The sequence below is a fragment of the Pleurodeles waltl genome, chromosome 9 (assembly GCF_031143425.1).
Source record: "Pleurodeles waltl isolate 20211129_DDA chromosome 9, aPleWal1.hap1.20221129, whole genome shotgun sequence".
NCBI classification, from domain to species: Eukaryota; Metazoa; Chordata; class Amphibia; order Caudata; family Salamandridae; genus Pleurodeles; species Pleurodeles waltl.
This window is the reverse complement of record NC_090448.1, coordinates 1,053,161,806-1,053,183,759: the sequence shown is the minus strand read 5'-3', so window position 1 is coordinate 1,053,183,759 and position 21,954 is coordinate 1,053,161,806. Positions and strand designations below refer to the sequence as shown.

General features: G+C 45.4%; 1 protein-coding gene across 1 annotated transcript in view; it reads right to left on the bottom strand.

Moving 5' to 3' along the window:
• SOS2 (SOS Ras/Rho guanine nucleotide exchange factor 2) overlaps window positions 1-21,954 on the bottom strand; it is a 282,480-nt gene that overhangs the window by 64,198 nt on the left and 196,328 nt on the right. The window contains exons 15-16 of the mRNA XM_069208691.1: window positions 9,774-9,893; window positions 492-654 (exon numbers count right to left, since the gene is read on the bottom strand). Coding sequence (XP_069064792.1) covers window positions 492-654; window positions 9,774-9,893 — 283 coding nt within the window. The remainder of the gene's footprint in view (window positions 1-491; window positions 655-9,773; window positions 9,894-21,954) is intronic.

Sequence of the window (21,954 nt, the reverse complement as noted above, 5' to 3'; positions counted from 1 at the left end):
AAAATATGCTACTGGGTCTAACTTCTGTGGAAATAACTAGAAGCTTCCCCAAGCATACAAAGACACCTACATACAAAATACAAGAAATTAGTGCACTAAAAAACAGAAACTGTTCTAATGGCAGATGGGACAAGAATTAAAAAAAATTGCTGGTTCCTATTGTTTTTTTTAAATCTCTTTCTATATTGTGGCATTTACCTCTGTCCAAGCGTCTTAACGCTACTCCTGGAATGCTATATGCTGCAGATACTATTTCCAACACAAACATTTAAGGCACAGAATAACTTGACTTGCAAATTGCAAGGCTGCAAGCAAGAATATGTGCACTTTTCCTTTATTTTATATGGAGTGTTATTTGTCTGTTAGGGAGTGAAGCAACAAGGGAGCAGGGGACAGTGAGTCAGTTACCAGAAAATGGTCTGGTGAAAATTAGATCTGCTCCAGAAATTTCAAAATGGCACTCCAGTAAGGAATAAGAAAAGAAAACTAACCTCAAATGTGTGATCCAGTCTGTAAACTGGCACAGAATTGACAGCGCTCACAATCTCCAGTACACCATTGAAGTTATTCAAGTCTTGAAAAACCTGCAGTATTTCTATGATCCGGCTGAAAACTGCTACTCGCTCCTCAAAGTTTTCGGCTTCAACTAGACACCTAATTCAACAGAAATAAAAAAAGTTAAAACCTAGCTTTCAAGTACGTTATTCATAGTGAACACGTACTAAATGACTACAATACACCTTTCTCAGTTGAGTGCACATTTTAATTTTAGAGCATACACAAATTTAACATCATCACCTTTCCATCTATAAATAATGATGCATGGGCAAAACAGGTATTAGAAATTATTTTATAAGGGTTTGAATACGTATCCTGTCAAGAAGCAGGTAGCTGTTACAGCACTAAAGCAAAAAGTTTACCTCAAATGTTATGACTTTTAATATAAGAACACCTCTGTCTCTCAGGGGAAAGAATCTTATACTATAGAAAATCCTATAAGTCATTGTGGATTGTTAGTTATAACTCCTGAGAGGGGCTGTGCCTGGTGCTTTTACTTTTATATCTCGTCTTTTGGGGAACTGGAGATGTGTCCAAAACACTAGGACATGACTGCTTTTATTTGTGCCAGGGCTCTCAGCTCACTGACTGAGTTCCATTACCCTTCTCAACAGCCACCTGCACAGCAGGATTGCCCTGATCAACCACAGGATGAGGAAGAGGGTTAAGAGAAAGGCCTACCCAATCACAGTGTCACTGCAGCAAAAACCTTGAAACCTCACACAGATGTGCTTGACTTTTAATGAAAATGTCACTTACCCAGTGTACATCTGTTCGTGGCATCAGTCGCAGTAGATTCGCATGTTCTGCAATAGCTCGCCATCTGGTGTTGGGCCGGAGTGTTACAAGTTGTTTTTCTTCGAAGAAGTCTTTCGAGTCACGGGACCGAGTGACTCCTCCTTTTGTCTCCATTGCGCATGGGCGTCGACTCTATCCTCGATTGTTTTTCCCCGCAGAGGGTGAGGTAGGAGTTGAATTGTAGTAATAGTGCCCATGCAATGGAGTGACTAAGTATGCACCTATTTAAGGTTGAGATGATACATATATAAATAATTGAAGGTAACTTCCAAACTGCTACAGGCTCCCGGGGAGGCGGGTGGGCACATGCGAATCTACTGCGACTGATGCCACGAACAGATGTACACTGGGTAAGTGACATTTTCAGTTCGATGGCATCTGTCGCTGTAGATACGCATGTTCTGCATAGACTAGTAAGCAGTTATTTCCCCAAAAGCGGTGGATCAGCCTGTAGGAGTGGAAGTAGTCTGAAATAATGTCCTTAATACGGCTTGACCTACGGTGGCTTGTTGTGCGGATAACACGTCTACACAGTAGTGCTTGGTGAATGTGTGAGGCGTAGACCATGTGGCTGCCTTACATATTTCTTGCATTGGGATGTTTCCTAGAAAGGCCATGGTAGCACCTTTCTTTCTGGTTGAGTGTGCCCTTGGTGTAATGGGCAGCTGTCGTTTAGCTTTAAGGTAGCAGATTTGGATGCATTTAACTATCCATCTGGCTATACCTTGTTTTGAAATTGGGTTTCCTGCGTGAGGTTTTTGAAATGCAATAAAGAGTTGTTTAGTCTTTCTGATGTTTTTTGTTCTGTCAATGTAATACATTAATGCTCTTTTGACATCTAATGTATGTAGTGCCCTTTCAGCTACGGTCTCTGGCTGTGGAAAGAACACTGGAAGTTCCACTGTTTGATTTAGATGGAACGGTGAAATAACCTTTGGCAAAAATTTAGGATTGGTTCTTAGGACGACTTTATTTTTGTGTAGTTGTATAAAAGGTTCCTGTATAGTAAACGCCTGAATCTCGCTTACTCTTCTTAGGGAAGTAATGGCGATGAGAAATGCCACCTTCCAGGTTAGGAACTGTATGTCGCAGGAGTGCATGGGTTCAAAAGGTGGACCCATAAGTCTAGTTAGGACAACATTTAGGTTCCATGAAGGAACAGGTGGTGTTCTTGGTGGTATAATTCTCCTAAGGCCCTCCATGAATGCTTTAATGACTGGTATCCTATATAGGGAAGTTGAATAGGTAGTTTGCAGGTATGCAGATATTGCTGCAAGGTGAATCTTAATGGAAGAGAAAGCTAGGTTAGATTTTTGTAAGTGAAGCAAGTAACCCACTACCTGTTCTGGAGTTGTGTGTAATGGTTGTATTTGATTAATATGGCAGTAGCAAACAAACCTCTTCCATTTACTTGCATAGCAGTGCCTGGTGGATGGCCTTCTGGCTTGTTTTATGACTTCCATACATTCTTGGGTAAGTTGTAAGTGCCCGAATTCTAGGATTTCAGGAGCCAGATTGCTAGATTCAGCGATGCTGGGTCTGGGTGTCTGATCTTTTGGTTGTGCTGTGTCAACAGATCTGGCCTGTTGGGCAATTTGATGCAGGGTACCACTGATAGGTCTAGCAGCGTTGTGTACCAGGGTTGCCTTGCCCAAGTTGGTGCTATCAATATGAGTTTGAGTTTGCTTTGACTGAGTTTGTTTACCAGGTAAGGAAGGAGAGGGAGAGGAGGAAAAGCGTAAGCAAATATCCCTGACCAGTTCATCCATAGGGCATTGCCTTGGGATTGTTTGTGTGGGTATCTGGATGCGAAGTTTTGGCATTTTGCGTTCTCCCTTGTCGCAAACAAGTCTATCTGAGGTGTTCCCCAGAGTTTGAAATAAGTGTTCAGAATTTGGGGGTGAATTTCCCATTCGTGGACCTGTTGGTGATCTCGAGAGAGATTGTCTGCGAGTTGATTTTGTATCCCTGGTATAAACTGTGCAATTAGGCGAATTTGGTTGTGAATTGCCCAATGCCAAATTTTTTGTGCTAGCAGGCTTAACTGCGTGGAGTGCGTCCCCCCCTGCTTGTTTAGATAATACATTGTTGTCATGTTGTCTGTTTTGACGAGAATGTATTTGTGAACTATTATTGGTTGGAAAGCTTTTAGTGCTTGAAAAACTGCTAGAAGTTCTAGGTGATTGATATGCAGTTTTGTTTGATGTACGTTCCATTGTCCTTGTATGCTGTGTTGATCGAGGTGTGCTCCCCACCCTGTCATGGAAGCATCTGTTGTTATTACGTATTGTGGCACTGGGTCTTGGAAAGGCCGCCCCTTGTTTAAATTTATGTTGTTCCACCACAGAAGCGAGAGGTAAGTTTGGCGGTCTATTAACACCAGATCTAGAAGGTGACCCTGTGCTTGAGACCACTGTGATGCTAGGCATTGTTGTAAGGGCCTCATGTGCAGTCTTGCGTTTGGGACAATGGCTATGCATGATGACATCATGCCTAGGAGTTGTAATACCATCTTTGCTTGTATCTTTTGTGTTGGATACATGCGTTGTATGATGGTGTTGAAATTTTGAATTCTTTGTGGACTTGGAGTGGCTACTCCTTTTGATGTGTCTATTATGGCTCCCAGGTATTGTTGTACCTTGCGTGGCAGAATTTTGGATTTTGTGAAATTGACGGTGAACCCTAGTTTGAAGAGGGTTTGTATGATATGATTTGTGTGATTTGAGCACTCTATTAACGAATGGGCCTTGATTAGCCAGTCGTCTAGATATGGGAACACATGTATCTGCTGCCTTCTTATGTGTGCTGCGACTACCGCTAGACATTTGGTAAAGACTCTTGGTGCGGTTGTTAATCCGAAAGGCAGTACCTTGAATTGGTAATGTATTCCTTTGAATACAAACCTTAGGTATTTCCTGTGCGATGGGTGTATTGGTATATGGAAATAAGCATCCTTGAGGTCTAAAGTTGCCATGTAGTCGTGCAGCTTTAGCAATGGCAATACTTCTTGTAGTGTGACCATGTGGAAGTGGTCTGATTTGATGAAAGTGTTCACTACTCTGAGGTCTAGGATTGGTCTCAGTGTTTTGTCCTTCTTTGGTATCAGAAAGTACAGTGAGTAAACTCCTGTGTTTATTTGTGTGTTTGGCACTAATTCGATTGCATTCTTTTGCAATAGTGCCTGCACTTCTATCTCCAGGAGATTGGAATGGTGTGTTGTTAAATTTTGTGCTTTTGGTGGTATGTTTGGAGGGAACTGTAGAAATTCTATGCAATAACCATGTTGGATAATTGCTAGAACCCAAGTGTCTGTAGTGATTTTCTCCCATGCTCTGTAATAATGACCTATTCGTCCCCCCACTGGTGTTGTGTGGAGGGGGTGAGTGACATGTGAGTCACTGTTTAGTAGTAGGGGTTTTGGGGCTTTGGAATCTTCCTCTATTTCTAGGGAATTGCCCTCCTCTATATTGTCCCCGAAAACCTCCTCTATACTGTCCTTGGTAACTGGACGGTGTGGCTTGTGAGGTGCTGGCTTGTGTGCTTTGACCCCGAAACCCCCCTCGAAAGGGCGTTTTACGGAATGAGCTGTAATTCCCTCTGCTCTGCGGGGAGTAGAGTGCGCCCATGGCTTTGGCAGTGTCCGTATCTTTTTTGAGTTTCTCAATCGCTGTGTCCACTTCTGGACCGAACAGTTCTTTTTCATTAAAAGTCATATTGAGAACTGCTTGTTGAATCTCTGGTTTAAATCCAGACGTTCGGAGCCATGCATGCCTTCTGATAGTTACAGATGTATTAATTGTCCGTGCAGCTGTATCTGCAGCGTCCATGGAGGAGCGGATCTGGTTGTTGGAGATGGCCTGTCCCTCCTCAACCACTTGTTTTGCCCTATTTTGTAAGTCCTTGGGCAGATGTTCAATGAGATGTTGCATCTCGTCCCAGTGGGCTCTGTCATAGCGCGCAAGTAGTGCCTGGGAGTTCGCGATGCGCCACTGGTTTGCAGCTTGTGCTGCGACTCTTTTACCAGCTGCATCAAACTTGCGGCTTTCTTTATCTGGGGGTGGTGCATCTCCAGATGTGTGAGAGTTGGCCCTTTTCCTAGCTGCTCCTACAACGACAGAGTCTGGTGGCAGCTGTGTAGTGATGAAAACCGGGTCCGTAGGAGGCGGCTTATACTTTTTTTCTACCCTTGGTGTGATTGCCCTACTTTTAACCGGCTCCTTAAAGATGTCTTTTGCGTGGCGGAGCATACCAGGGAGCATAGGCAGGCTTTGGTATGAGCTGTGGGTGGAGGAGAGTGTGTTGAATAAGAAATCATCCTCGACCTGTTCTGAGTGGAGGCTTACGTGGTGAAATTGTGCTGCTCTAGCCACCACTTGAGAGTACGCGGTGCTGTCTTCTGGTGGAGATGGCTTCGCAGGGTATGCCTCCGGACTGTTATCTGACACTGGGGCGTCGTATAGGTCCCATGCGTCCTGATCTTGGTCACCCTGGCTCATGGTGGTGTGAGCTGGGGAGTGTGATGGAGTTTGTGCTGGTGAAACGTCAATCACGGGCGGAGGTGAGGGTGGTGGTGTAACTCTTTTCACCACTTTTGGTTGTGGTGTTTGTTCCGTCTGGAACTCCAACCTCCTCTTTCTCCTAATGGGGGGAAGGGTGCTTATTTTTCCTGTCCCCTGCTGAATGAAGATACGCTTTTGCGTATGGTCCGCATCAGTTGCTTGTAGCTCTTCCTCAAACCTATGCTTCTGCATTTGGGAGGTTAGCGAGTGCTCTTCTGTATAAGAGCCTGAAGCTGGGTCGCTTGCAGTTTGTTTCGGCATCGAAACTTTGTCTGCGTGTTTTTTCGGCTCCGAGGTGACTTTTTTCCTTTTCGGGGCCGAAACCTCTCGGCGTCGATCTGTTTCTGTGCCGCTGTCTCGGCGTCGAGCCGTGTCCACACCGGCATCACGGTGTCGAGGCTTGTCTCCAGCACTTTCTCGGTCCCGAGAAGGCTGCGTGCCGGTGTCTCGACCGGAGTCGGACGATCTCGGCACTGTTTGGGCCTTTTTCGGTGCCGATGGTCGGTCACCGAATTTATGGGTCGAGCCATGGCCTGGTGGCAGTGGCGTCCCCTGGGCCTTGTAAATGTTTCTCTGTGTGGTTTTCGACGTCTTACTCACGGTTTGTGTATCGTCGAATCCTTCGGAGTCGGAGTCTTGGATCGAGAAGGTACCTTCCTCTTCCTGTTCCTCGAACTCCCGTTGGGCTGTCGGTGCGGACGCCATCTGAAGTCTTCTGGCTCGACGGTCTCGGAGTGTTTTTCGGGACCGGAACGCACGACAGGCCTCGCAGGTGTCTTCGCTGTGCTCAGGTGACAGGCACAGGTTGCAGACCAAGTGTTGGTCTGTGTAGGGGTATTTATTGTGGCATTTGGGGCAGAAACGAAACGGGGTCCGTTCCATCGGCGTTCTTCAGCACGCGGTCGGGCCGACCAGGCCCCGACGGAGGATCGAAAAAACTACCCCGAAGGGCACCGGAGCTCTTCGATCTTCGATGCGGTGTTGAATGTAAGTACGCCGATCCCGAACGCAACAATACCGACGAAAATCTTCCGAAATTAGCTAATTTTCCGTTCCGAAACTCGGAGCGACAGGAACACGTCCGAACCCGATGGCGGAAAAAAAACAATCGAGGATAGAGTCGACGCCCATGCGCAATGGAGACAAAAGGAGGAGTCACTCGGTCCCGTGACTCGAAAGACTTCTTCGAAGAAAAACAACTTGTAACACTCCGGCCCAACACCAGATGGCGAGCTATTGCAGAACATGCGTATCTACAGCGACAGATGCCATCGAACATACATTTCTGGAGGCACTGGAGCCAGGGAGACTTGTAGCTATGATCTGCGTGCAGTGAGGTACATCGACTTATGATCTTGGTGCAACAGACCTGTAGCACTGTGCCAAAGAGAATATCGTGGTTTGTATCCTTTAACATGGAGCCTCTACACCTGAGAAGAGGTTGGGCTGGATATAGATACTTCCTCAAGAGTTTTGTGTACTTTCCCTGGACTGGGGGAGCATACGCAACCTGCCCAGATATTGGACACATACATGTGTACAAAGCCCTATACCAGAAGCAATTTCTGGTCTGCCACTCGCTGGCAAACATGCACATAGACTGCATGTAGAAGGCCTTCCACACACCCTGTACATGCATCTTGTGTTTTTGAATTTAGAAAGATGCCAACCAGTAAAATGTATGCAATGGATGGCTGATTCATGTTAAAAGGAGGATAAGGATTAATAGTAAAACACACATTCTACTGTAGTATTAGCAGGCTTAGCTCCTTAGCACATTCTATTGATGTGTGGGAACATATGCCACTGTATCATGGAATAGGAAATTACTTTATACATTTTTTGAAGGTAGAATAGTGTGAAAATAAAATATATGTGCATCTCAAACGGATTCTTTGGTTGTTTTATTCTGTGTCTACTCTGTGCACCAACTTGTGCCCCTCCCGCCCACTGCCCGAAGCTGAGAGAGTCCACACTAAGTGTTCTGGATTTAAAATAGATTTAACAGTTAGTATCATTATATTCCAAAGTACCACAATGGGGTCAACAAGATTAATAATCTGAGTATTTTTGGCAGGTGAAAGAAGGACATGTGAAAAGCCACACTTCAGGCTAACATGCTACAAACCAGCGGAGACTCTTCCGCTATGGTGGAGGACCATCACCTCCCCACCAGCAGCAGCAGCTGCAAACCTTTTACTGCAAAACAATAATAAACTATGTTTATTATTGTTTTGCAGTAAAAGGGCCGGGACATTGGGAATGACCGCCATGGAGGGGAGTGCACATCTATGTTTGGCCGGCCGTCTGCCTGGGAGCGTCCTGGCTGGGTGCTCCCAGCCAATCCTAATGCTGCTCTGAGCAGAAGACGGCACGGCGGTACATTTTTAAAAATGTATTTTTTAAAGTGTATTAATATTCTCCTCCTCACCCCCACCCCTGAGCGCTGCCCCGCCCCTTGTAACCCTAGCGAGCTACGACTGCTAAGAACTATAGGCTATTTTAGCTCTGAATGAAAAACTTCAAGACAGAGATAAGTATTCCCAAACTGTCCGGGATATTTCTTAAAATGCAACAGATTTGTGTTTTGGCTCTAGTGGAATGAAGGAAAATACATTTTGGAAGATCATTCATAAGAGAATGAACTGAAAGCCACACTCCAGTTGCCAAGTGAGGCCTGTGGTGCTTGTCGCTCTGTGGCATTATCACTAAATGTGATTGCAAGACATGGATAACATGGTAGCTCAGTAATTCCATACTTCCAACAAGTAAAGTGTAATAAACTGAAAGGGGTAAGTGAGAGGTAAAAGCAACCTGGGTACTCACAACTTCTCAATTATACAAATATGGACTACAGGTGGACTGCACAAAATACAGTTAAAAAAAAGCTAACTGGTTCTTCACCCCGTGCTTTTGCCCCCATTGTACCACTGTTATTTCATTATGCTCTTCATTAAGATCATCTATGCAAGTAAGAGTACGTATATATTTTAGATAGCAAATCAAATCAACTCTTCAGCCAGTTTAATGGTACTAAATTTACAACCTACGACTTGAACAATACATCACGTCAGAGATGGGTGTTAACTTCCTAAGTCATCTTGCATGTGTCTTTATATATAAAGTTAGAGCACACATCTAAAAACATGTGAAATGAATGACGGGTGCGAGCAGAGTGCCTTTCGTTTAAAAAATAAATAAATGCAACAACTAAAAAAAAAAAAACGTTCTTATTAGCTAAAACACACTCTGGTCCAAGGTGTAACTCAGGATGAAACTCCATCCAAACCATCTTATCTGGGTTATTATTATTGTGCTGGTTAGTTGCAAAATAGATGCCTATAAAGGGGTTACTAAGTGAGCACTAGTTTGATGAGGAGCATTTTCAAAGTTCAAAGAATTTCTCAGTGAATATTGACAACCCTTTACATATTGGTCATAATGTTGTCTGTATAACACACAAAAGGACGGTAATCTTTATAGTTACTTACATGGCTCAATCGCCAGCTGTTTCTGTGACATCCCTTAGCCAGCATACTTGTCTCCTTCAACCCTTTACTGTCATCTACATTTTAAATCTGCATACTTTTGACTTCTAAAGATTCTAGGAATAATAACCAAATGTACAATCTGACTATTATATACTTATTGGTCAATGTCTAACCAAAAACCATTTTGCAAAGTCAAAGAGAGACTCATACTATTCACTGATAAAGCAAATCAATAGGCTGTCCCATAAAATGGCAATTTGGCTCAAAGGACTTTTCTGTTATTTCAAGTTGTATAGGCATCTATTTACATGTCTGAAACATTTAAGTAGTAATGAGATAATTATATGGCCAGAAAGTTCATACTTACTTTTCAAACCAGAGCGTAAGATTAGTTGTGTGACGGATCATTTTTAACAAGTTTGGAGAATTAATTTCCTTATGTTCCTTAGTCCAAACACTCCCAACAAGTTCAGAAGGCTGGACAGCTCTGATTGAGGATAACAAAAAGTATGTCAAAGAGTTACAATGCTGCATTTCACTAACAGTAGCCACTGTTATAACAAACACTATAGACTGCACAGTATCAACATGCTTAAACATAGTTATATTATTCAAATTAGCATTGTAAATGATATCAAGCACCAAAGGAGTCACCTCTGCTGGGAACTCAAACTAATGACCACACTTGTACACTCAGTCTACTCAGCTGTCTTACTGATTCAAGATCCAATTTATCATGCATCATGCACTGAACTGCAGTATGGAAAAGTGCACAGAAATAACACTGTGTGATACCGTACACCCATACAACAGGCACACCATGGAACGCTGTGTGTCAATGCTGAAGAATGTGTTACCTTTCAGTGTTGCAAAGAATAGGTTCAGTAGTCTCACGGTACACATTTTGGCAACAGAAAGAAAAGGAGTTTGTTCGAGGTCTTGATGAGAACATTTTATTAACTTTAGATGTTAGTGATCGAGCTAACAAAGAGGAAACCTCTTTTTTTCATTTTCAAATGTTTGCAAGAGATATCATTACTATGAATAGGTGCCAATGCTGCCATTTAAGATACCACAAAAGGTCCTTTTAGTTTCATTCTTGTGTCAGCATGGCAACACAATAAGGTCCCTTTAACTGAGAAAATATAAGAATATTCTGGTGATCGGTCAGACCTCATCCCTGTACTATCATACTGTTACTTGAAAGGACAGACTTTTAAAGAATTTTCCAGTGAGAAGAGAGAACCAGTGAGAAGAGAGAACCAATGACCAATTGGACTAAACAAAGCTTTAAAAAAAGAGGACATCTTTTCTTATATTCATTTTAATTCAATTCCATCTCAGGAGACCTATCAAGGCTACTATATGGAGATATTTGTTAGGGAGGGCAGCAGTGTACAAGAACTACAATGATGTTAAATGAATTATTTTGTATATGGATACCACTATCGTAGCTATATGGATCTTAACTGAGTGAGGCAATACAGTACAGTGAACCCATTTGCTTTTTTTTTACCTTTACTTTTTCCACCTATGTGTAAGACTGAAATACCTATTTATTTTGCTCTCTTATAGTGTCCCAGTGTCATTTCTGCAATATTCCTAACCCTATACATAATCACAATGATGACCTTTTACTTAATCTTATTTTAATTCAACATAATTATGGAAAAGTCCATGAATATTGACTCTTACTCTAACCCTTATTGAATTAAATTGCATTTTTTTTTTCATTAAAATGTTTCCCCATTCTAAAGGTAAACCTAACACCTGTATAAAATTAAACTAAACCAGCAGACATGTTCATTTAATAACTGTGATGCTAATTCTAACCACAACACATTTTTAAATCTGTTTATTAACAATTAAAAGTTTAATAAACTTTTTGTAAGCCTAATTCCAGCAAAATAACTGATTCAGGTGAAACAACAAAATCAAAGTAAATCACTTTAATAATTAACACCAGAATCCTACATTAAAGTATTAACTATAACTTTTATTTTCATCGTAGTTGCAACTCTAACCTTATGTTTTGATATATTATTGTAAATCATACCTAGTTGAAAAGTTATTTTCTTGAAGGGCAAATTGATGATGGTAACTTGTGCAGTTAAAGCAAAGGTGCTGTCAAACTAATCGAAGTAAAATAAGTGTCATAAGAGGTGAAAGCACTGGCAGCTGGCGAACTTTAGAAGTGGTGGGCATAAAAACGTTTCTGAAATTAGACAGAGCAAGCAAACAAAGTGTGAGAACCCAGCTCTTGCAATAGGATTTAGAATTTTTTGGGGGGAGAAACAGAGGGAAATGTGCATTTTACAGCACATTTTAAAAAATAAATTGCTTAAACAAAAAAATATAAACCCCATTGGCACCTAGCAGTTACTGGAAAAAATGTTTTAGACATTCTATTCCAGTTCTAAGGGTTGCACACAGTGCATAATTTGAGCCCATGGTTGCGGGTGGGGTCCACCAACACTCATTTGGGTGCCAGCATCTACTTTTAATCATCAGACATTAACCCAGACCAAGAGAAAGAACGGTAGCAAAAGGAAAAAGGAGGAGGAAGAGAAATACAGAAAAACTGTGAAAATTGACATAGCATGGATGAAAAGGAGGCTACAAGAGTGAGATAAAGGGCCAGGGAGATATGTTCATGAATGAAAGAAGCAGGAGGTGAAATAAAGATTAGACAATATTGGTATCTGGCAACCCTAATATTTGATTGCAGCACCAGTAGGCTTCTGAGAAATATTTGGGCCCAGTGCTCATTCTTTTGCAAACTAAGCACTGTGCGTGGCTCATGTGCCCAAAGCCTGAAAGAAGCAACTCATGGAAGAATTATTCGACTTCATAAAATATGCAATATGAAGTTCTGTGACAATCTGGTACTCTTTGGAAACAATCCGTGCTTTTCCTTCTGCTCTGAAAGCAGAATTTATTTGATTTTACACTAGCGCTTGTTAATTTCTAAAGCTCAGTTTGTCCCTAGTGTTATTTAGTAACTGGTAGGCTTTTGACACAGCTCTTTTAGTCTTTTGATAAAACCAGTACTACAATTACATGGATGTATACTTTTGGAGTGCTGAAAAATTAGGTGTACTTAACAAACATACATTTTTAACATAGAAAATTAGGACAACATCAAAGTAAATACAAAATGAAACCTTTCGGCAAGGTTTCCGAAGTGAAGGTATAAAGTATATACCAAGTGCTGTTGATCGAAAACAGTTCAATTATTCTGTGGGTGCCACGGTTCTGTGTGCTTTTGTACTGATGATCGTTGTGTGTTTCCTTTCAAGCTTGACGTCATAGACAGCAAGCAGAGCTTTTGTCTGAAGTCTTGATATTAACAGCATTCTCAAAAGTGGCTGTAGATCATGGGCCACGCACAGACATAGCTCACAGTCGCAAGGGGAAAGTTAGTCATGGTGTCTTTTTTTAATCAGTTTATTAAACATTATACCCATACACAGACAACATTAATCTCCCGTAATACAGGGGTAATAGGGGTCTGAGAGAACATTCATGCAATTGCATAAAGTATACTTCGTAGGAGGCTCACTAGTTGGAGATGAATATAACGATTGTAAAGAGATCAGTTTGGTTAGTACATTGCTTAAGAGCCCAGCAAACATTAAGGAGATTCGGCAAGTTCTGATTCATTCAGTGTCAGGAGGTAGTCTTTCAGGGGTTGACATATGACCTTAGGCCAGGATTTGGGTGGCTGCAAGGAAGGATACAATTTGCTTGTGGTGTTACAATAGATGAGGCTTTTCAGCCAGGTTTTAGTTGTGGGTAATGATTTGGAGCCCCATCTCAGGGCCATTTCTCGTTTGGCTAACAGTATTGCAATAACTACAAATCGTCTTGTGGGTTTAGAGATGGCCTTGACGCATCCCAGCAATGCCATCAGGGAATCGGGTGTGAGGAGATTGCCCAGCATCCGGGCCAGCCTCCTAAACTCGTCTCCCCAGTATGCCACAATGGCGGCACATGTCCAAGTCATGTTTGCAAAGTCTACAGTGATTGCTTCACACATGGGGCAACTGAGGGACATGAGGGGTCTTTCTTGGCCAGTGCGGCTGGGGTCAAGTAGGCTCTATGTAAAACTCTATAGTACATCAGTTTCTGGCAATAATTAAGGGAGACTAATCACGTTTGTGCGCAACACCCTTACCACACCTCGTCTGATATGGTGTGTCCCATGTCCGCCTCCCAAGCCCCACATATTCTCTGGTCTGAGAACGGGAGCAGGTCCAGACTTGTATGATATAATAATTTGGATACTAGCCTGTTCTTCGTGTCATCTGTGATGATTAATGTAAGTGGGGGGAATTCTTCCAGCGCCAATGGATAATGGATACGATGGCATGAGTGAGCGCAGCACGTTTTGTATGCGGGACAGTGTGAAATGAGCCATGTAAGTGTGAAATGAGCCATGTATGTGGCAGATGTGAAAACACATGGCCATCTGGGAAGAGATCCCCAAATGTGTGTATGGTGAATGTGGAGTAGCATGCGCCCAACTAGCGTCTCTTGAATGATCGTGAGCCATGGGTTGCCGGCCAATGGCAACAATGGGGAGTACAGCAGCCTAGAGAACAGGAGGCACGCCAATTTTCCCCAGGCCCAGCTAGTTGTAGATAACGTTTGTATGTCCGTTGGGTCCATCGGGACTCCCAAAGGGAGCAGTGACCGCAGGGGAGAGGGATTAAGTGAGTCTTTCTCAGGAATGGCTATGGGAGGTGGGCGTCTGGATGGGTCCAGTGGTACGCATATTAACACTGCACAGCAAAATAGTAGAGTTGAAATTGGGGGGATCCCAAACGTGCCACTTCATATGGAAGTGTCAGGACCTCCCACCTGCCCACACCAGCCACGAGTCCTTGAGTTATGAAAAAGGAACTGTGAGAGGGATTGGGATGTTTACAAATAGACACAGGAATTGGGGCAGGACCACCATTTTGTTAATGGTGATACGGCCAGCCATAGAGAGGGGGGCTATATAGAGCAGTCAATCTCCGTGTTCAGTTTATCAACGGCAGGCTCGTAGTTTAGTCTAATTATCTGCTCCCTGTCGTGGTGAACGAAAATGCCCAGGTACTTAACCTGGTGTTCCTGCCAGGCCAGGGAGAACTCACAATGGAAGGGCAGCATGGCCTCCGTTAGAAGGAATAGTTATGATTTATCCCAGTTTATTTTCAGCCCAGAAAAGTTGCCAAACCAGATCATCCCGCACAGGAGTGGTGCCACATTTTCAGCTGAGTGGCGTAGAAACGGCAGAATATCATCTGCAAAGAGGGAGATTAACAGAGGGTCACTCCAGAATTGCAAGTCCCTATGTATGGGCTTCTCCTGAATGTGTCGGACAAAGGGGCCCATTGCTATAATATAAAGGAAGGGTGCTAGGAGGCATGCCTGCCGGGTGCCCCTGGAGATGGGGAAGATGAGTGTGAAGGCACCAATTACTCTTGTTCGTGCAGTAGGATGGGAACACAGAAGCATGAAAAGGGAAATAAAGCTGCGTGATATATCAAGTTTGCAGAGGGCTGATTCTAGGAAAGGCCACTTTAGCAAGTCAAAGTCCTACTCCGTGACCAGTAGGGCCACTATGGCGGGAACAGTGGGAGCTATTCTATGCAGGGCTACAAAATCTTGCATATATTTATGGAGGTTAAGAGGTGAGGAACGAAACCTGACTGTGAAGGGGAGATAATTTGATCCATCAATAAGGATAAACGGTTTGCCAATAATTTGGTCTGGATTCTATTATCAAAATTGAGAAATGACAGGAGTTGGTATGACCCACACAGACGGGGGTCCTTGTCTGGTTTTGGTAGCAATGTAGTAACCACTAGTTGTAACTTGGGGGGTAGCTCACCATGGTCAAGGGCATCTCTGTACATGGCTAAAAGATGGGGGGCTAGCATATGCTTGTATGGTTTATAAAATAATCCAGTGAAACCGTCCGATCCAGGTGCTTTGGAGCCATCTAACGAGTTGATTGCTAGTATAATCTGGACACTAGTAAAGGGCTCACTGAGGAACTGTTGGTGTGCTCCACTGAGCCAAACCATAGCAACCTCCTCAGGGACTGTGAGGAGTACAGCTGCGTATAGCACTGAAGGAGCTCAGGCAGCACCTCCCTACTGGTGTAGGCAGTAGTCCCAGCTGACTTTTGCAATTCAGAAATGTATGCAGCGGCATGAGACGGACAGAGTAGACGAGCCAGTGTGTGACACGGACGATCGCCCTCGCCATAGCAGCGTGCCCTGACAGAGGAAGTGCACTTCGCACTCCAACAGTTCACGAAATTCCTCCATGAGGGCGGCGCGTTCCCTAAGACGTGACCCATTTTGTAAAGTTCCATTCTCTTGATCAAGCGTGGTCAATGCAGCCTCATCCCATGCAATGCTCTGACAGATGTCCCCAAGGACCCCAGAGTACTTGCCAGTAAAGATTCCTCTAATATAGGCCTTGAAGGCGTACCACAGCGAGGCCTGAGAGGAGACTGAGTCTTTATTAAGATCAAAGTATTCCGTGATTGCATTCTGTAGCTCAGAGCGGAACACCTCATCATGTAGTGCCATAGCTGGAATACACCAGGGGCATTCCAGGGGGTCCGCACAGGGGATGTGGAGGGCTTGTTTGATCGGGGAGTGATCACATAATGTACGTGGGAGGTGCACAGTCGAGTCATGCCAGTGCAGAGTTGGATCTGATAAGAGCCAGAAATCAATGCATGACCACGTGTTATGAGGAGCAGAATAAAATGTGTATGCCAGGGCAGTGTACTGGTGAATACGCCATGGATCACGCAGATGTTGCATAATATCGCACAGCACTTGCAGGGAGCAAGGCTTGCCTATAGAGTGGGGGCTGTGGTAGCAAGTTGTGGGTCTTCCAGCACATTAAAGTCCCCATCTATAAAAATGTGAGTGGCCTCTTTCCTGTCTAGCTGTGTCTGCAGTGTCAAAAAGGCGGCCGGTGAGTTTGGGGCATATAAGCTAAGTAGTACTAATTTGTGCCCTGCCAGGGTGCCAGCCACCAGTATGTATCGTCCTTGGTCATAGCGAGGGTATGATGCAGATGGAAAGATAGGCTCTTGTGTACAAGTATACATACCCCACACGAGAATAGTAACACAAACTGGAGAAGTACCTGTGTTGTCCACAATGTTTAGAAAACGTGTATTGCATGGCTAGCGCCAAGTGCATGAGCGCTACCTGGGTGTTGTGCCTATTCAGAAACTGCATAACTTGTTTGCCCTTTCGGGCATTGTTGAGTCCCCTGATATTCCAGGAGAGGAATGTGTAGGAAAGTACCCTCTTTTGGCATGGTTACCCCCACAGGTGTCTGCTGTCGATGTGTTTTGACTGCTTTCAGTGGGATCCTGCTAACCAGGACCCCAGTGATTGTACGCTTTATCTAGATTTGGCTGCTTAGGGCTGGGCACACCCCACAATTGGCATACGGGTGCCCCCATATCAGACCCTAGTATATGGTACTTAGGTACCCAGGGCATTGGGGCACCAGGGGTTCCCCATGGGCTGCAGCATGCATTGCGCCATCCATGGAGGCCCATGCAAAATGTGTCTGCAGGCCTGCCATCACAGCCTGCGTGAAAAGGTGCATGCACCCTTTCACTACTGGTCACTGCACCAGGTCACTGTAAGTCACCCCTATGGTAGGCCTTCCTAGCCCAAAGAGCAGGGTGCAGGTACATGTGTTTGATGGCACCCCTGCATGAACAGAAGTGCCCCTACAAACTCCAGCTTCATTACACTGGACTTCGTAAGTGCGGGGAAGCCATTTTACCCGTGTACTGGACATAGGTCACTACCTATCTCCAGCTACATAATGGTAACTCCGAACCTGGGCAGTTTGGTATCAAACATGTTGGAATCATATCCCAATACTGTTGCCAATATTGGTTGTATGATTCCATGCACTCTGGGGACTCCTTAGAGGACACCCAACATTGCTCCTACCAGTCTTCTGGGGTTTTTCAGGCAGCCCGCGCTGCTGCCCCCCCTCAAAATGTTTTCTGCCCTCCTGCTGCTTCACCAGCTCAGGCAGAACAAAGGTTTTCCTGCTGGGAGAGGGAGGTGACATCCTCTCCCTTGGAAATATGTGTTACATGGCTTGGGAGGTGTAGCCTCACCCACTGGTATGCTTTGAAGGGCACATTTAGTGCCCTCCTTGCATGAACTGGTTTTCGCCAGTCGAGGGACCCCCGGTCCCTGCTCTGGCGCGAAACTGGACAAAGGAAAGAGGAGTGACTACTCCCCTGTCCATCACCACCCATGGGGTGGTGCCCAGAGCTCCTCCAGATGGCCACCTGATTCTGCCATCTAGAATCCAAGGTGGGCAGAGGCCCCTGGGAGCACCTGAATGGCCAGGTCAGGTAGGCGACTTCACAGCCCTTTCCTCATAGGTGGTCACCCTGCTAGGTGACCAACCGCCCCCCTTCCTGTGCTACTTATGGTCTGCCTCCTGCGTGGGTCCTCAGATTTGATGTGCAAGATTCCAGCAGGCCTCCTCTGCATCGTTTACTTCATTTTCTGTCCACTGGGACTGCAACTGGACCCTCCAGGAGCAGACAATCTTCAACTTCAGCAACAACTCCGCTCTGCAACATTGTTTCTCCGGCTCCCTCCAGCAACTACATGTCCCCCGCCGTGTATCCTCTGATGGCGATGAGTCTTCAGCTGCACAAGAAGTAATAAGGAATCTTCCCTTGAAGTGAAGGATTTACTCCCCTGCATCCGCAGGCACCAACTGCAAAGCCGATGATCATCTGTTCTGCGGAGCTGCGCAGATCCTACATCACAGGGGGTGGTCTGGAGTGGTCCCCTTGGTCCTCTATACAAGCTGTCCAACTTGGGAGACGGTAAGCCCTTGCCTCTCCTTGCAGGACAGTACACCTGTGTAATGCATCTCTTGCAGCTACCAAGGCTTGTTTGTTCCTCCTCCAAGAGATCTTCAGGCTCCCTGTAGCCCTGGCCCCAGCACTCCTTCCTGCAAAGCACAGTCTTCTGCCTGCTGCTACAGCGACATGGGACTTCTCTTCAGTTGCGCTGACGGTGCCTCTGCGATTCTTGTGCCGGCTGCTAGTGGGTTGCATGTAGGGGCTGCCCCCTCTTCTCGTGACTCTCCCTGCTGCTGAGGCTCACCCTGGACTCCCCTCCTTGGGTCGGGTCCCCTGGACCTTGCTGGTCTTCTTCCGCCTTGCAAACCTTCTTCTCCGTCTCTTGCATTTGCCAAGGCTTGTTGGTGATTTTCCAACACCACTAACTGTCTGCATCATGACCGCTAATGTGGGACTTGCATAACTTCTGGGACCTCTCATCAGCTCCTGTGCTGCACTGATGACCTTCTCCATCCATCGTCAACTTGGTCCTGCATCCACAGAAGGGTGGGTAGTGGCTCCTGCCACAACCGGACACTCCAACTCGAACTGGACTTGGTCCTCTTCCTTTGCAGGTCCTCTTCTGTCAGGATCCACCTTTGGGTTCTTCCAGGCTTGGTTGGGTCTTGCATAATCCTGTTCCAAGATCCTCCTTTTGGTTTTTGGAAAACCAGGTATTTACCTCTGTTCGCTGGGGGTCACTCTGGTACTCACCTCTTGGGGTTCCTAGTTCCTCAATTTCCCTTCTACTGATTCCACTTCCTTGGGTGGGGGACTGCCTTACACATTCCACTTTTTTTAGTATATGGTTTTGCCCTCCTATAGTGCCCTCACTATTTGCTATTGCTTTTACCAATGTCTATTGCTTTCTATGCTCTTTACTGATTGCTAATGGGTATGTAATAGTGTGTTTACTTACCTCTAGTTGGGGGATTACCTATTCAGTATTCTAGCATTTGTGTTACAAAAATAAAGGTACTTTATTATAGTAACACTGTGTGGTTCTTTCATGTGCATAAATGCTGTGTGACCATAGTGGTATTGCATAAGCTTTGCATGTCTCCTAGATGAGTCTTGGCTGCTCATCCACAGCTACTTAGAGAGCCCTGGCTTCCTAGACACTACCTACACTTCACTAATAGGGGATAACTGGACGTGGTATAAGGTGATAAGACCACAGTTGCTCACCACACACCAGGCGAGCTTCCTAGATAATGTAATGTCTAATGTAGGCCTCTGAGTAGTGGACTGATTGGTCATCTGTAAGTGCATAGCTCGGGCCGTTGTGTCTGGCATGGGTCATCGTAAATGCAAACATCTAAGAAAGTACCATAACAACAGATCAGATAAATTAACTCCCCACCCACACCAGACAAACCCCCACCCAGTGAATCCCCATCATGCCAACGAAAGAGGAACAATTTCCAAGCAAATATAAAGGTGGGGTCAACCATGGGAGAGTGACAACGCGAAGACGGGTGCTCCTCCATCTCTGAAGGCTAGAACTTGATAAGTCATATGTGTGAAGTGCATCGAAAAAAGAACATATCAGATAAGCTACACAAGCAAAAGTTAGAGGTGAAGACATAATGCTGGATGTGGTTCGAGACAGCTCGTGGTGGTGGACCCTCGGTGCCCTAGTCGTGAACAGGGTGTGGTTAATCCTAGGGCAGGGGTCCATAACCATAGCCGAGGAAATAAGTGACAACAACTGGTCTAGGAATTAGCAAGCCACCGGCCTGGCATATTTGGAGTACTTCTTGCAAAATTCCACAACATCAGCTGGCCTGTCAATGATCCATGGTATGCTGTGAACATCCACATGCAGCCTTGCTGAGTACAACATGCCATAGCAAATTCCCATTTTGTGCAGTGTATTTTTAGCATCGTGAAATGTGTGCCTTGCCTCCTCAACAACCACAGCGAAGTCAGGATACACGCAAATTGTAGTGCTATGATATTGAAGCAGGGCCTTCACCTGTGCTAGTCGGAGCGCCACTTTGCAATCCTGATAATTCAAGAGGCGGGCAATATTGGGGCAGGGAGGGGCCCCTAGCACTGGGAGTGCTCTAGGAGCCGCTCCACTAGGAATGTAGAGATGAAGTTGGTTCGGTCCAGCAGCTCTGAGAGAAGGCACTCCACAAAGAGGTCCATTTAGCCTGTGGCCTTCGATTTGGCAACGCCCATGATGCGTATGTTATTACGCCCTCCCCTGGCTTCATGGTCTTCATTCTTGTTAGCAACTGTGCGGAGTTGGGATTCCAACGTTTCAAGTCTCTCATCCAACTTGGCAATAAGGTGTTCAATACTTAAGATGCAAGCCTCTGCCGTGTCCAATTTAGTGTCCTGTCAAGGCACTCTCCCATGCGGTCCAGTTGGCCGGTGATGGCGTCATATCTGCATCAACGGCCTGAAAGCCTGCATGTAGTTACGACATGATAGTGACAGCAGTCGCCTCCTGGTCAGGCTCGCTCCACCAGCAGCTCAGCCCCCACCCCGTTAAGAGAGGCTCCTGTGGCGATGGTAGTCTATATTTTTTCCGCCCAAATGGCAGCTTCTGTTGGTTGCCCCCCCCCCCCCATACCATAGACAATGGGGGAGAGAGTTGATGCAGAGAAAGACCGGTCGACACCAGCAGAGTAGTAGTTGCTGCCCAGGACCCACCCCCAAAATCCTGAATGTTCCGATCAGGTACCAATAGTGGGGTGTGTGTGTGGTCACGGCTCCAAATCACCACACCAATAGGGGGAGAGAACTATAGGCAGGGACCACGAGCGTGGCACCAGCACACCAGTCAGGCTGCATCACGCGTCCCGCACCTCAAGCTCACCCGTGGCCCCTGTCGCCATGGGCACAAGGCGCCTAAGCCCACAATCAGGGGTGATGGTGTCGCCTCTTCCCCAGGCCATTACCAGCGCTCACAGCCCATCAAGCCAGGGCCCAACTGAGCCTCAGGCACTTCACACTGCAGCAAGTGGAGGAGCTGTCCGTCGGAGCTCTAACGCTGTGCGGCCATTGCAGTCGCTGGCATAGCCACGCCCCCTGTCAGTCATGGTGTCTGACATTCTTGTGGGGATGTGCGATGAAGCACCCCAGACCACACTATTAAGCCTGCGTTGCTTCGTCTTCCCCTCCTCGTGTGAAGTCTTTATTACCTTCAGATGTAATAAAGGGAAGTCACCAGTGATGCCCTTCATATACCCATTTTGGAGTCCATCTCTTTCACAGTAAATGGAAAAGTTAGCTCTTAATTCTCTGCATGACCTCACAGATTCTTAATGCAAGGTTTAGTACTGATGTTTGTCCAGGGGGAAGACTTTTCTATCATTGCAAAACACTTCTCTATCTGGAGGGGCTACACCTGTTGGGCTATAAAGAATAGAGTATGGCAGCTAAAAGATGATTAATTTCCATTTCAACTGTTTAGTAGGCTTTACAACACAGACGCGGGGAGAAGGAATTGGTGTGTCTGCTTTCTCTTATTCTTGGGCACCTGTTACATGTGTTCAGCTGCTCTCTCTCACCACATTGGTGTCTGGACCCTGCTCCATCTGAGCTTGTTGACCATGGGGAGAATTTGGAATTGCACTCTTACATGGACAGCCATTGAGGCCATTGTATATCTGGATGGACCTCC